A 14,831-nucleotide genomic window follows, 5' to 3' on the forward strand; every position below is an offset into this window, starting at 1 on the left:
TTATGTGTCCTCATGAAAGGAATTCAGCTCCTTTACACTCCCCCCCCCCCCCTCCAAGATGGTTTCCCCACCAAAACGCGTTTTTCTTTGTTTTTAAAGGAGATCCAAATACGAATTTTCACGTCTGTAACAACTTTAGTTTTTATTAGATGTATGTATTCTCATACAATTAAGTCAATTAATTTTTCAATTCTTCCCCCCCCCCCCCACTTCATTGGATTTTCCGAGAATACGTGTTTCTTTACTTTTAAAGCAGATTGCAAATATCAAATTTCATGTCTATAACATCTTCATTTTTGAGGTAATAGTAGCCTAATTAAAAGAATTCAACACCATTTTCAGTCACTTTTACCCCCCACCACCACCACCACCCAAGTGGTATTTGCGAAAACTAAAAGTACACATTTCTTTATGTTTAATGTTAAAAAAATACCATTTTTCACTTCTGTAACATGTTAAGTTTTTTACATATACTGTAAAAATTCTCATTTTAAAATTTCACCCCTTTTGAGTTCCCCTTAAGTGGAGTTTCCAAAAACAAATCACCTATGTTTCTTTACATTTACAGGAGATTCCAAACACCCACTTTTTCTGTTTGTAACATTTTACGTTTCCAAGATATTCTGTAGATATATTCTTTCAAAAATTCACCCCAATTTGTCACTCCTGTTTAACCGCCATTAACTGGATTTTCCAAAAACTAAAAAGTACCTGTTTCTTTATTTTTAAAGGAGATCCCATATACAAATTTTCAGTTCTGTAATATCTTTCTTTTCTGAGATATATGTATCCTCATTAAAGGCATTCAACCCATTTTTCACCCTTTTGCACCCCTCCTATTAGGATTTACAGGAAACAAAAAAATACGTGTTCCTTTATTTTTAGAGGAGATTCTAACTACCAATTTTTACATCTGTAAATTTTAAAGTTTTAAGATGTAGACACACCCATTTTAAAAAATTCACTCCCCTTTTTACCCCCCAATATTCGGATTCTCCAAAAACGAAAAAATACCTGTTCCTTTACTTTTAAAGTAGATCCAAAATACCAATTTTCAGGTCTGTAATATCTTCAGGTTCTGAAATATAAGTAGCCTCATTAAAGGCATTCAACCCGTTTTTCACCCTTTTACACCCTTCCTATTGGGATTTTCAGAAAACAAAAGAATACATGTTTCTTTATTTTTAAAGGAGATTCTAAATACCAAATTTTACATCTATAAACTTTAAAAGTTTTGAGATACAGATACACTCATTTTAAAATATTACCCCCTTTTCACCCCCCCCCCCCCTTAATTGGGTTTTCCAGAAACAAAAAAATATGTGCTTCTTTATTTTTAAAGGAGATCCCAAACACCAATTTTCAGGTCTGTAATATCTTCAGTTTCTGAGATATAAGTAGCCTCATTAAAGGCATTCAACCCCTTTTTCATCCCTTTTCACTCCTCTTATTGCGATTTTCCAAAAACAAAAAAATACGTGTTTCCTTATTTTTAAAGTTGATTCTATATACCAATTTTTACGTCTAAACTTCTAAAGTTTTGAGATATAGATACACTCATTTTAAAATTCCACCCCCCTTTTCACCCCCTTAGTGACGGAATATCCAAAAATCCTCTCTTAGCGAGCACCTACATCTTAATATGAATATATCCCCAAAATTTCATTTCATTATGTCCAGTAGTTTTGGCTCGGCGATGATGAATCAGTCAGTCAGTCAGTCAGTCAGTCAGTCAGTCAGTCAGTCAGTCAGTCAGGACAAGTTATTTTATATATATAGATTGCGATTTTTCCTACTTTTAAAGACACTACTCAAACTTATTCGTCTACTGATGTCCTCTCACGCCATCTCTCCACTGACAGCTTGGAACATACCGCTTAATCAAGCAGCTCGTCTCCTTTCTCCCAAGTCTTCCCAGCCCAAACTTTGCAAAATTTTTGTAACGCTACTCTTTTGTCGGAAATCACCCAGAACAAATCGAGCTGCCTTTCTTTGGATTTTTTCCAATTCTTGAATCAAGTAATCCTGGCGAGTGTCCCATACACTGGAACCATACTCTAGTTGGGGTCTTACCAGAGACTTATATGCTCTCTCCTTTATATCCTTACTACAACCCCTAAATACCCTCATAACCATGTGCAGAGATCTGTACCCTTTATTAACAATCATATTTGTGTGATTATCCCAATGAAGTTCTTTTCTTATATTAACACCTAGGTACTTACAATGATCCCCAAAAGGAACTTTCACCCCATCAACGCAGTAATTAAAACTCAGAGGACTTTTCCTATTTGTGAAACTCTTAATCTGACTTTTAACCCCGTTTATCATCATACCATTGCCCACCGTCCATCTCACAACACTATCGAGGTCACCCTGCAGCCGCTCACAATCTTGTAACTTATTTATTACTCTGTACAGAATAACATCATCTGCAAACAGCCTTATCTCTGATTCCACTTCTTTGCACATATCATTGATATATGTAAGAAAACAAAGGTCCAGTAATACTGCCTTGAGGAATTCCCCTCTTAATTATTACAGGGTCAGATAAAGCATTGTCTACTCTAATTCTCTGAGTTCTATTTTCTAGAAATATAGCCACCCATTCAGTCACTCTTTTTTCTAGTCCAATAACACTCTTTTTTGCCAGTAGTCTTCCATGATCTACCCTATCAAATGCCTTAGATAGGTCAATACTGGAAATTACGTGGTCCTGCGAGCATCCTAATTAAATAACGTTGTAAAAATCCTGCATTATCCATTCCTTGAAGAAACAATTTCCCGGATCAACCATCCAGAAATTTCAGTCCCATCAACGCTAAATCCTCGATCACGCTTTTTTCAAGAAACCATATCTCACGAAAGGAAGGCAACGGCATACTTATGGATCTTGGTGATAACGTCCCATCATTGTGATCATTTGAGGAAGTACTGTACCGTGCTGGAAAAGCGATCGGTGTAGAACTTACATAAGGGACCATCTTAGCATCGTATTCGGGTGGTATTGTTTAGAGAACCCTCGGAATCATACAGCAGAGAGCATCCATAACAATTGGAAGGAGACAGAGCACATTTCGACAGCCCTACTTGAAGACAGAATGAGTTTTGTCAAATGGCCATACTTGCAAAACGTCCAGAGTTACATGTTTATTTTTTTTATTTTTTTTTTAAAAATTTCGAGTGTTTCGCCGAACAGATTTTTGGCACTTCCTTCACGGCGCTGTATAGTCACTGGGCTTTCAGGAGGAATCAAAGCTGTCTTTAAGTACCTAACACAAATTTAGTATTTTAATATTATCGTATACGGTTATGTTATCGAGACCAGAACAGATGTTGCACCTTACATACATAAAGCCATGGGAGGTTTTCGGTCTGCTTATTACTGTTTTGGTCCTAATATGAGACTGGGAATTTCACGTTTTTGTGTTAAAATATTATAAAAACTGCAGTAGTTTTATTGCGTATTTTACATTTAAAAACGTATTATTTCGCAGTCGTCCTGACTTGTACAGCGAGCACGCTTTCCAGCTGAGCTCAAGGTCGCGAATAACTGTAATTTCAGAAGTGCTAATGATATTTCTTCTCTTTCCAATTTGATTGTGATTAGTGACGGGCAGAATTGAATATAATGTATTTGAGAACTTGAGGATTGATACTTACATTCCAAACCATATTCTCGAGTTCAACTTAACCTTTAAAAGTCCATGTAGGCCTAATTTACGCGGTACAAGATTGAAGATTTCCATAAACTGACTATGAACAGTATACCGGTACCGGTGACCAAATTACAGAGGAAGATAAAAAAGGGGGATTTTGCTATAATGTGAGGCGTTTTTGTATCTAATGTGCTTTATTTTATTAGATTAGAGAATTAAAAATGGTCTCCCTCAAGGTTCTGTCCTAGCCCCACTGCTCTTTAGCCTTTACATTGCTGATATGCCAGAAACTGTCAGCAAAAAATTTTGGATATGCTGATGATTGGGCCATTAAAACTAGGCACACTCACTTCGAACCAATGGAAGAAACTCTAACATCTGATTTGTCTGTGCTTGCAGAGTATTTTTTTAAATGGAGGTTTCGACCTAATGCATCAAAAACTGAGGTGACTTGCTTCCATCTCAACAACAGACAATCCAATAGGACTCTGGAAGTCTACTTTGCTGGTACACAACTTACCCACAATAAGGGACCAATATATCTGGGAGTCACGCTAGACAGGACCCTGTCGTTTAAATCACATCTCACAAAGCTGTTGCGAAACTGAGAACAAGAAACAACATCTTACAAAAGCTTTGTGGAACCATGTGGGGATCATCCTCCACAACTCTGCGGACGTCTGCATTGAGCTTGGTATATTCTGCAGCGGAGTACTGCGCACCAGTATGGTTTAACAGCACCCATACTAACAAAGTTGGTGTCCAACTTAATAGTACTATGCGCATTATTACAGGAACAATCAGGTCTACTCCCACCATCTGGCTGCCTGTCCTAAGTAACATACCACCCCCTAACCTGCGAAGGAAAGTAGCTTTGATCTGAGAATACGACAAGATCCTAGCAAACCCTGGACTACCGGTACACTCTGACATCTCAGACCTCAAAATCAAACGACTTCGTTCGAGACATCCGCCTCTTGCAGCCGAGATCAATCACATCAGGTTTAACATTACCGATTCCTGGAGGGAAGAATGGATGCAAAATGCTGCAGCTGCATGCCTGGAAATGCCGTGCATCGATAAGACAGTTCCAGGGTTTGATCAACCCCGCAAGGTATGGTCAATGCTCAACCGACTCGGGATGGGACACGGAAGATGTGGGGGTTCACTTTTTAAATGGTGAATGCTCTCCTCACCACTATGCGACTGTGGTGCACCGCGACAAACTATTAAACACATCAGGGAGGAATGCAGCATCAGAGCATATGGAGGGCCATATGAAGACTTCTTGATGGCAACCCCAAAATGTATTGAGTACATACAAGATCTAGATATTTGTTTGCAGATTGGTTCATTGGTTATTGTTGTTCATTTGTAATAACGTATTTGTATGTCATACACTAAATAAATAAATAAATAAACCAAACCACTTGGTGTATTGCCGCATCAAATCCTTCACACTGTCAGCTGTGTTACTGTATAAACATGTCCTCATGCTGGCTTAGTGATAGTGATATTTTGTCAGCAGAAGTGGGTTCAGAAATAAATTACCGTGATGCAGACACTGCTTATGAACCAGATACCATATCAAGTGATAATTCAGGCAAGATTTTTATTTGTAATGTCACTTTCAAATGCAAGTTTTTAGCTGCATTATTTTACTCCGAATACAATTGATAGAAATACTTCACGTACAGAAACTTGGGTTTATTTTTTCTTTTAAACAAAGAGACTCAGGCTGATGATTCACCTGTACTGCAAAAAACAGTAGATGGTGGTGCAAGGAGTGCAAGGATGGACTGTGTATAGCCCAATGTTTTCAGGACTACCATACCAGTAATACTAATCATAAATAGGTAAATTTTGTATTTCAATTGTAATTGTGTTTATTTTGGGCTTAAGTAGCCATATTAAAGGATTCATTTTTATTGTTTGAGTACCAAGCGAGTTGGCCGTGTGGTTAGAGGTGTGCAGCTGTGAGCTTGCATTCGGCAGATAGTGGGTTCAGACCCCACTGTTGGCAGCTCTGAAGATGGTTTTCCATAGTTTCCCATTTTCAGACCAGACAAATGCTGAGGCTATACCTTAATTAAGGCCACAGCCACTTCCTTCCAACTCCTAGTCCGTCCCTATACCATCGTCCCCATAAAATGTGTCGGTGTGATGTAAAGCAACTTGTAAAAAAAAAAAATTGTTTGAGCAATCTTATTGGCATAACTTTAATATAAAAAAAATTTCCCATACAATTTTCTTTGTTTTTCATAACCAGTATAACTAAATTACTTTCTATATGTAGTTGTGAATTAATATCTTCATTTTGGATGGCTAACAGCTTCAGAGGATACAAAAATCAGGTGTGCAATATGTTTCGCTGTTGCATAAAAATGTGTTACAATTCAGGAAAAAGACCCAGTTCGCTGCCAGGGCCCATGTTAAAATAAGAGAGTATTGAAAGTATTCATTTATAAATGGTAACTGAATTTAATGTTTATTTAATGTAATCTTTCTTCTTTGTCCAGCTCCTTGACTGAATTGTCAGTGTAATGGCCTTCTTTTCAGAGGGCCCTGGATTTTATTCCCAGCTGGGCTGGTGATGTTAACCGCACCAGGTTAATTCCTCTTGCTTAGGGTTGGGTGTTTGTGTCTGTCTTAGTACACATCTTTATTTGCATACAACACGTCACACTACAAGCCTCCACAGAAACACGCAGTATGGGCTTGGCATCGGGAAAGAAACTGAGCCTTAACACATTAATGACAGGCTACGTTAATTAACATAGTTTCGTATTGGTGCGCGGGCGACCAGCTACGTAAATTAATGTTTTATCACATTGCTTCATTCTTGAGTGATTTTACCCTCTCCGCCGTTTATTAATCAAAATATTTTGTGTTGTTTACAAACTAAAATCTTTGTTGATCGTAATTTAGATAGATATATTCTTTTCTTGACAATGCTTTTGGCACAGGAAGTGTGGTTTCATAACACTCAGTACCGAGTGACCGAGTGTATTGTCAGGTGTCAGCATGGCGCGCCGTAGCAAAGACAGCTCGAACGATGATGAAATATTTGGAGAATTGCATGCTGATAGTTTATCTGATGTCCCTAGTGATTGCCAACATGTGAGTATTAGTGATTGTGAAGATGTGTGTCCATCAACATCGAAATATACGCACGGAAGTGAAAGTGCAACATTCAGTTCAGACGAGTCTGTTGACGGCGACAATAATACGAGTGAAGTTGTCAGTGATAGCTAGGACAGTGAGGTTGATGGATGGACAAATAAGAATGAAAGCAGAGTCCTAGAACCATTTACAGGTCATTTTGATGTCATTTAAAAGTTACATGTATTTATATTTCATTCTACTTCTCATGCTAGGTGTGCTTCTGTTGCCAGTCCACAGGAAAGAATGGAGTAGCGCGTGCCCGGACAACAATGTGTTAAAACTGGGCTTAATCCACATGTAGTGCTGAACCCAAGTAGATAGAAAAAAGGCCAGGAAGAAGAAAAAATATTCTTCATTCGTTTTTGGAATCCATGTCATGAATTTTTAAACTGGTCTAAACATTGTAACATTTTTATACAAGTCCATAGTAAGTAAACTCATATCCTTGTCCTGAGTTGGTACAGCTCTTTCACGTACACCCCCAATGAAGGTGAGCTGCACATCCCATTTTAATCACATACCAGCCCTCCTGCCATTCTTAAACCTCTGGTAGTACTAAGCTACCTGTTACGCTATGGAAATGGATGCGCAAGTCAATTACATTCTTCCATAACTTCTTCAGTCAAGATATATTTTTCATCAAGAGAAAAATAAAGTTGTAAATAAACTCTACATTATTAATTATTCAGTTTCTTTTGTTTTCCACAAGTTGACAATCCTAGACTTGGGGTTTTTAAAATAACTATTTTTTTTTTCAAGTTGCTTTACATCACACCCACACAAAAAGGTCTTGCGGCAATGATGGGATAGGAAACGGCTAGGAGTGGGAAGGAAGTGGCTGTGGCCTTAATTAAGGTACAGCCCCAGCATTTGCGTGGTCTGAAAATGGGAAACCATGGAAAACCATCTTCAGGGCTGCCGGCAGTGGGGTTCAAACCACTTTCTCCCGAATGAAAGTTCACAATTACGCACTCCTAACTGCGCGGCCAACTCGCTCGGTGTTTAAAAACAAACAAATTACTCATTTGAGTCACAGTCTCAGTTCTGTACTCGCGCTATATACTTCACGAATGAAATGAAGTATCTTTCATGTTTTCTTAGGCAACTTTACGAGCTTCTACTAATCTTCACAAAAAGCTGCTGTCCAAAATTATGCAGAGTCCTATGTGCTTCTTTGAAACTACTCCTACTGGAAGAATTCAGAATCTCTTCTCCAGAGACATGGATGAAGGTAAGTGGTCTACTCTGTTATCTCCATTTGAGGAGTTATCTGCAATAACCCTCTAACCATGAAATAGAAGTACTGTATTGGTCCAAGTGTTTTTCACTTTAAAGTGTAGTCTTATATGTGCAGCCTAACATTTACAGACCTGTTTTGTGAAGGTCTGTACTGTAATGGCTTGTAGCAACAGGATTTGCCAGACACATTGCAGTTGAGTTTAAGGTTATGCAAAACCAAATTTTCTCGAGCTGTAATGATTTTTATCCAGTTTGTGGCTTGTGATCTCTTGTTGCTTGGGTTGGCATCATTTTGTTAATGCATTCAGTTTTGGTCACTATTCCAGTCATGGTGGATTGTGTGGAATGTATTTGTACTTCAAATTGTGAGTTTCATGCAAAGCAAAACATACTAATAATGTATAAGCAAAAATGTTATTTCTGAGTGTAACATATGATGATGCAGGGAAGAAACAAAGAAAAATTAAGGCTACAGTTAGATGGGCATTATTAAATATAAGTTTTTGTGGAAATGAATGCAACATTATTTTGTATTCACCTCAGCTAAACTGTATGTTAAATAACATGGTTATTAAGCGTATGCCTTACATGACACAGTTTCCAAGAACATGCCAGCTATACATTGTATTTTTAATGCAGTTGCCTTTGTTTTAGGGCTTGGGTTTAGACGAGTGACTGTGTTGTGACCTTGAGGACGACTTTGTACTTCGATATTACTTGATAAACTTCCATGCCACATGATATTTTACACCACTATGTACATGTTTCTTGTGTTACTTATCAGACAAATGTTACATTTGAAAATGCTTGTCTAGCCATAGCCTAATGCCCATGGCATTTAAAGAGAAGCATTTGGAGGGTCAAAGACAGGAAAAGTTAGCAAAATTGATAGTCTTTTTACTGATTCATACATGAGAAACAAAACTAGGTCTATCCAGAAAGTTGCAACATTAGAATGAAGACTTTGGAGTTGGTACGCGAGTTAAAAGTTATGGTAACCGAATTTAAGGCAAGCTTGGGGTGGTTTAAATAAATGACGTGGTGTTTGGGACTGTATTTGTGACATCCCATTACTATTGTGCAATGTCTACTGGCAGATTACCTCGATAAATTTGGTTACCTATTAACGTTACGTAATAAAACCAAGGAAGGCCCACCATATTGTTATATTAAAATAAAACTTTTGTTCTTTGATTTACTTCAGGGCTTATTAAATTATTTTAGTGATGGAAGAGCTTGAATATATTGTAATTACATTCATGCCTTAATTTTTCTTGTACATACCTTCCAAAAGTTCAATCAATCAATCAGTCAATCAATCAATCAATCACTGATCTGCATTTAGAACATGTGAGGCTGTCTTATGTTTGGGCCAATATAGTATTTATGATTAATGTTTTCAGATATAAAAATTTTGTGTGTGTCAGATTGTCTGTTTCTGCAGGGTTAGATGTGGCTGTACTGAGCTCAGCCCTTTCAGCTAGCATGATTCAGTCATGCAGTTGAGGTAACCATGAATCTGATATAGTGTTGGAATGGGTCTTCTCACTGCGGCTGTGCACTAGTTACATGATGATGATCATAATAATAATAATAATAATAATCATAATCATGAAATAATAATCATTAATCTGTATTTTTCTAACAAAAATGGCATGCGACTCATAGAACTCGACCAGCAGAACAACTTCAAGTTGATGTCGACATCCCTCCGGAAACACCCCAGAAAACAGAACTTAGTGCTCCCCAAACCATCAGTTAAGTGAGTTCCAAATAGACCGTGTGGCAGTCTCATACCCAGTGCAGAAAGAGGTCCACGACATACAGATACACAGGGGAGCCAACATCGACTCAGACCTTACACGTGTCAAAATCAAGCACACCCCAAAGAGAAATGTCTGTAAGAAAATTCCTCAACAGAAGTTTGAGACAAAGAAGATTGCAGACTCTGGAGTGACTGAAGCATGGGAACAAGAACAAGCTTATGACTGCTGACATTTCCACCGAAAAAATCACAGAAAAAGCACAAGCCCTCGTTCCTCTGAGGAAGAACACCAAACTTCCCTAGTGGGACACTGACTGCGAGAATGCACTCATCACCTGGAAATTGGTATACCAGAAATACAACAGCAAACCAACCCCAGAAAACTTTCGAGTTTTCAATGAAACATGACAAACAACCGCAAAAATAATCTGACAGTCCAAGAGGAAATATATGAAGGACCAGCTGGATTCCATAGAGGAAAATTTCCGCAATTATAATGTAAGGGACTTTTACAGGACTTTTGCAGGACACATCCGAGGGTACACACCACCGAATCTATGCTTTAGGCAAAATGGTGGAAAATTGGCACTAACGAATAAGGAGAATTGCCAGATGCTGGCACAGTACTTCTCAGAACTTCTTAATTGTCCGGAGCCCACACAGAGATTCGAGGTGGAAGAACCCAAAGAGAGACATATTGACTCCCCACCTCCGACTCAAGAGGAGATCCACCAACATATTCCCAGACTCAAAAACAACAGGGCATCTGAGGAAGATGGCATAGTGCCGAACTGTTGAAAAACCTTGGACCAAACTTGCTGAGAGAACTAATGCAGATTATCACGGACATCTAGATATCAGAACAGCTGCCAGAAGAATGGAAAATGCACACTGATACACCCACTGCACAGAAAGGGTGACTGCACAGATGTGAACAATTATAGGGGTATTTCACTAGTACAAGTAACTTACAAGATCCTTTCAGCATGCCTGTGTCAAAGGACACAGGATCGGCTGGAATATAAGATTAGTGAATACCAGGCAGGCTTCCACCTTGGTCGCTCTTGTACAGAACAAATCTTCAACCTAAAGACTACTTTGAAAATCAAAGCCCTCCGGAACACTCCAGTCATATGTACTTTTGTTGACTACAAAAAGGCCTGTGATTCTGTTGAGTGCCAGTCGTTGTTCAACATCCTTCACGAACAAGGTTTGGATAGCAAGACACTGCGCCTGATCAGACAGACATTGACAGACATGACATCTAAAGTGAAATTCATGATGGAAATACTTGAACCCTTTGAGATCAAGACAGGCATTCGTCAAGGTGATGGTCTTTCACCGCTCCTCTTCAACCTAGTGTTAGATAAAGTCATCAAGGAATGGGAGAAAGAGCTGAAGATACAAAACTGCTGGAAGCCAGTGCGGCTAGGACGAAGGAAGGATGGGCTAGAGGTCAGTTGTCTTGCTTTCGTTGATGATCTGGCACTACTAACAGATAACGAAACTACTGCAATCAGACAGATAGATATACTTAAAGAGTGTGCAGAAAAAGTAGGCCTGCATATCTCCTACCAAAAGACTGAGTTGTTCTGCAGAAAATTTGATATATCGGTTTTGAACACAAAATATGGCAAGCTCAACAGAGTCCCACACTTTAAGTACCTAGGCAAAGTGGTCGAGCTGACCAGAAAAGAGAAAATTGCGCAGAAAACTAGGTTACTGAAGATGAAGAGAGCCTTATACAAAACACAGGATATCTACAACAAAAAATGTTTGCCCACCTCTGCCAAATTTTGTCACTACAACACTGTTATTAAACTGGAAGTGCTATACGCAAATGAGACCCTGATGTTACACACCAAAAGTGATCTGGAGAACCTACTCAAAGAGGAAAGAAAAATCATCAGGATAATTATCAGCCCATAGCTCACAAATGAAGGGTACAGGCTTCACTCCAGGGATACCATAGAGAGGTTGTCTAACCTCGCAGCAGACATCCGAAAAAGGCAACTAAAATTTTATGGACACGTAAGCAGAGTCACACAATCTAGACTTGCGTTCAGAATCCTCAGATGCATCCAGGGGGTCAAGACCACTACACTATGGATGATGCAAGTTAAACTCAATCTGGAAAGGGCGCAGGTAGATTCAGTGGACATTGCAGACAAAATCATCTATAGGCAGAAGATATGTAAGTGGGAAGTAATGCCAGAGAATGCAGCACCTGAAGCACGAAGGCCGAAGAGGACCGAAGAATGGAAGAGGGCCTTTGTAATAATAATAATAATAATAATAATAATAATAATAATAATAATAATAATAATAATAATAATGGCTTACGGCCTCTGGAGAGGCCTGCTGCAGGTCTTTTGAATTGGTGTCCAGTAGGCAACCTGCATATTTGTAAGGGTAGGGCTGTACCTATTAAGAATTCTAAGGATGAAGACAGCACAAGCTCCCAGCCCTGAGCCAGAGGAATTAAACGATGAAAAATATCTCCGATCCAACTGGGATTCGAACCTGGGATCCCTTGGACCAAACGCCAGCGTGCTAACCATTTAGCTATGAAGCCAATACTGATTAGTTAATGGAACATGTGTTGTATGCAATATTTTTAGAAATTAGACTTTCTTGGTGATGTAACTTTTTTGTGTGTTTCAAGTCTGTTTACATATATTGTGTTTACTTTTATCATACTTCTCATGAAGTTTAAGTTATAAGTGAATCATTACCTATGATTGAAACGAATGAAACACTATACACAACTGCCATCAGTATCTGTTCCAAATAGTCTTTAGGCCTCTGCTAATTCTACCAGGCTTAAGATAAAGTCTTTATATAATGTTTCTTATAATATTGTAACTCTTCTAAGGCCCATTCTAATACTATGTGAAAAAGGACCTTCACTTTCCATCTTCCATACAGTATGTATTTTGACTATTTGATACAGTAGAGTCTCGATTATCCGACTTAAACGGGACCTGGAGTACGTCGGATCACCGAAAATGTCGCATAATACGGAGTAACTTTGAAAATGAACGAAAACAAACAGGAAGGCTATACTATATTATGTACTATGTTTTACGGGACTCTATTTATTGACTTATTAATTCAATTGTACAGTAGATGCAGTACTCTTTTCCTACTACGCCTGTAACCAGGTGCAGAGTCTTGGCTTGGGCTGCAAGAGTTTTGATGTCAGCATCCTGAAATTCAGCCCAGTCTCAACACAATTAAAAATCTGATCACCGGTTAATCCTTCAGCAAAAATTATTTCTTGAAATTGGCTTTTAAATTTCACATCATCATCGGATTTAGCTGACAGTTTTTCTCCACAGATATTAAGCTGCCCAATATCGTACCGTTTTTTCCACCGATCAAGCCACCCAGCACTGGCAGTAAAATTAGGGTCCCTTTAGTAAACTCCTTCTGGATATACACCACCATTTCTTGCAGAATGGGGCCAGATATTGACAAGCCCTTCTCCTGGTTTTTAGTGAACCAAAGAAATAGTGCTTCACTTACTTTTTCGTACTCACATTTTCCATTGTTTTTTCCTAATTTTCAGTGCATCACTTGTTGCTCTCGTAGAACACCACTTTTCAATTTATTCCCTCGTATGTTTCCAGTCTCCCATTGTAACACGTCCAACACCATAATCTGAAGCCATTTTTTGGAGAGTTTCCCCTTTATCCAGTCTCTTTAACCCACTCTACTTGTCTTCCACAGAAACAATCACTTTCTTACGTTTACTCGCCATACTCACAGAGGATATGAAAACTACTGTATAACATCCGCACCCAACCAATACTACATTGGACAATCCTACCGCATGACTGTCAGTGCTTGTCCCACAGTCGCACCCTCCACACCCCGTGTCCCAGAATTGCATCCACCTAAAGTTCTAATTAAGACTACCAGTGTCGGATAAGCGAAGGTCGGTTGAGCGAGACTCTACTGTATATACATAAGTAGAAACTAGAATAAACACTGTATTTTCTTGCATAATTAACTTGCTTTTTTTTTTTTTTTTTTTTTAACTAAAAGTACAAGTGAAAAATTTGGGTATGTAAATTATTCAAGGAATTTTATTTACAGTTAATTTAAATTTAAGATACCTCAAACATACTATGCACAAAATTGGTTCAGTTTATTTACAGTTATTGTCATTTGGCATATAATAATGGCATAAGTTTTCTTATCATCAATCAAATAGACTACATCAGGCAAGTTGGACACGCGGATTTGAAGTACGGGCACTGGGAAATAGTCTTCCTGTTATGAGCAGTGAATTAAATATGAATTAAAGTACCAACCACATACTGGCAAAAAGGAAAAGAGAAGTCTTACCTTTTATAGGCTTTCTGGGTGGTGTAATTTTTTTGTGTATTTCAAGTCTGTTTATATACATTGTGTTTTCTTTTATCATACTTCTCATGAAGTTTAAGTTATAAGTGACTCAAGGCATTGCCTGTGATTGAAATGAATGAAACTGTACACAACTGCCATCAGTATCTGTTCCAAATAGTCTTTGGTATTGCAGGAAGAATTGCTCCTGCCATCACTGCTCACATCTCTCCATAAGAAGTCGTCTTCCCTCCTATGCAGCTTCTTCAAGATTCTCATTTTTTTGAAGTTCTTTTCAATCCTGTTTGCAGAAATCATGTCCCAAGTGCGCATTATGCATTCATAAAGGAGTTCCACAGGAGGTTTCTGAATCTTGCCTGTTGGGGCAACTCCGTGCATAATTTCCACTATCCAGTACTGATAGAGTTGTCACACATTACCCTTAAATGGTTTATTTATTGAAACGTACCAGGGTTGAAGTGCCCATGTCAGTCCATCATGAATCTCTGCCAGATTGGTCTTCATGGTCTCCAGCAATCTCTTAGCGTCTTCCATCGGGTAACCACAAAGACTGTCCAACATAACGAGGGCTGGGCATCAAAAGAGAGACTCTGCTCGATTTCCCCAATCTGTTAGTATCCAATCTTGTATGA

At 38.5% G+C, this 14,831-nt stretch overlaps 1 protein-coding gene across 7 annotated transcripts in view; it reads left to right on the forward strand.

Moving 5' to 3' along the window:
* The window catches only part of LOC136858684 (ATP-binding cassette sub-family C member 5), a 299,980-nt gene that overhangs the window by 233,919 nt on the left and 51,230 nt on the right, over nucleotides 1-14,831 (forward strand). For all 7 annotated transcript variants that reach the window (XM_067138409.2, XM_068225666.1, XM_067138411.2 and 4 more), the window contains one exon: nucleotides 7,926-8,055. In XM_067138409.2, the coding sequence (XP_066994510.2) occupies nucleotides 7,926-8,055 (130 nt within the window). The remainder of the gene's footprint in view (nucleotides 1-7,925; nucleotides 8,056-14,831) is intronic.

Source organism: Anabrus simplex, chromosome 1 (assembly GCF_040414725.1).
Source record: "Anabrus simplex isolate iqAnaSimp1 chromosome 1, ASM4041472v1, whole genome shotgun sequence".
In the NCBI taxonomy this organism is placed as follows: domain Eukaryota; kingdom Metazoa; phylum Arthropoda; class Insecta; order Orthoptera; family Tettigoniidae; genus Anabrus; species Anabrus simplex.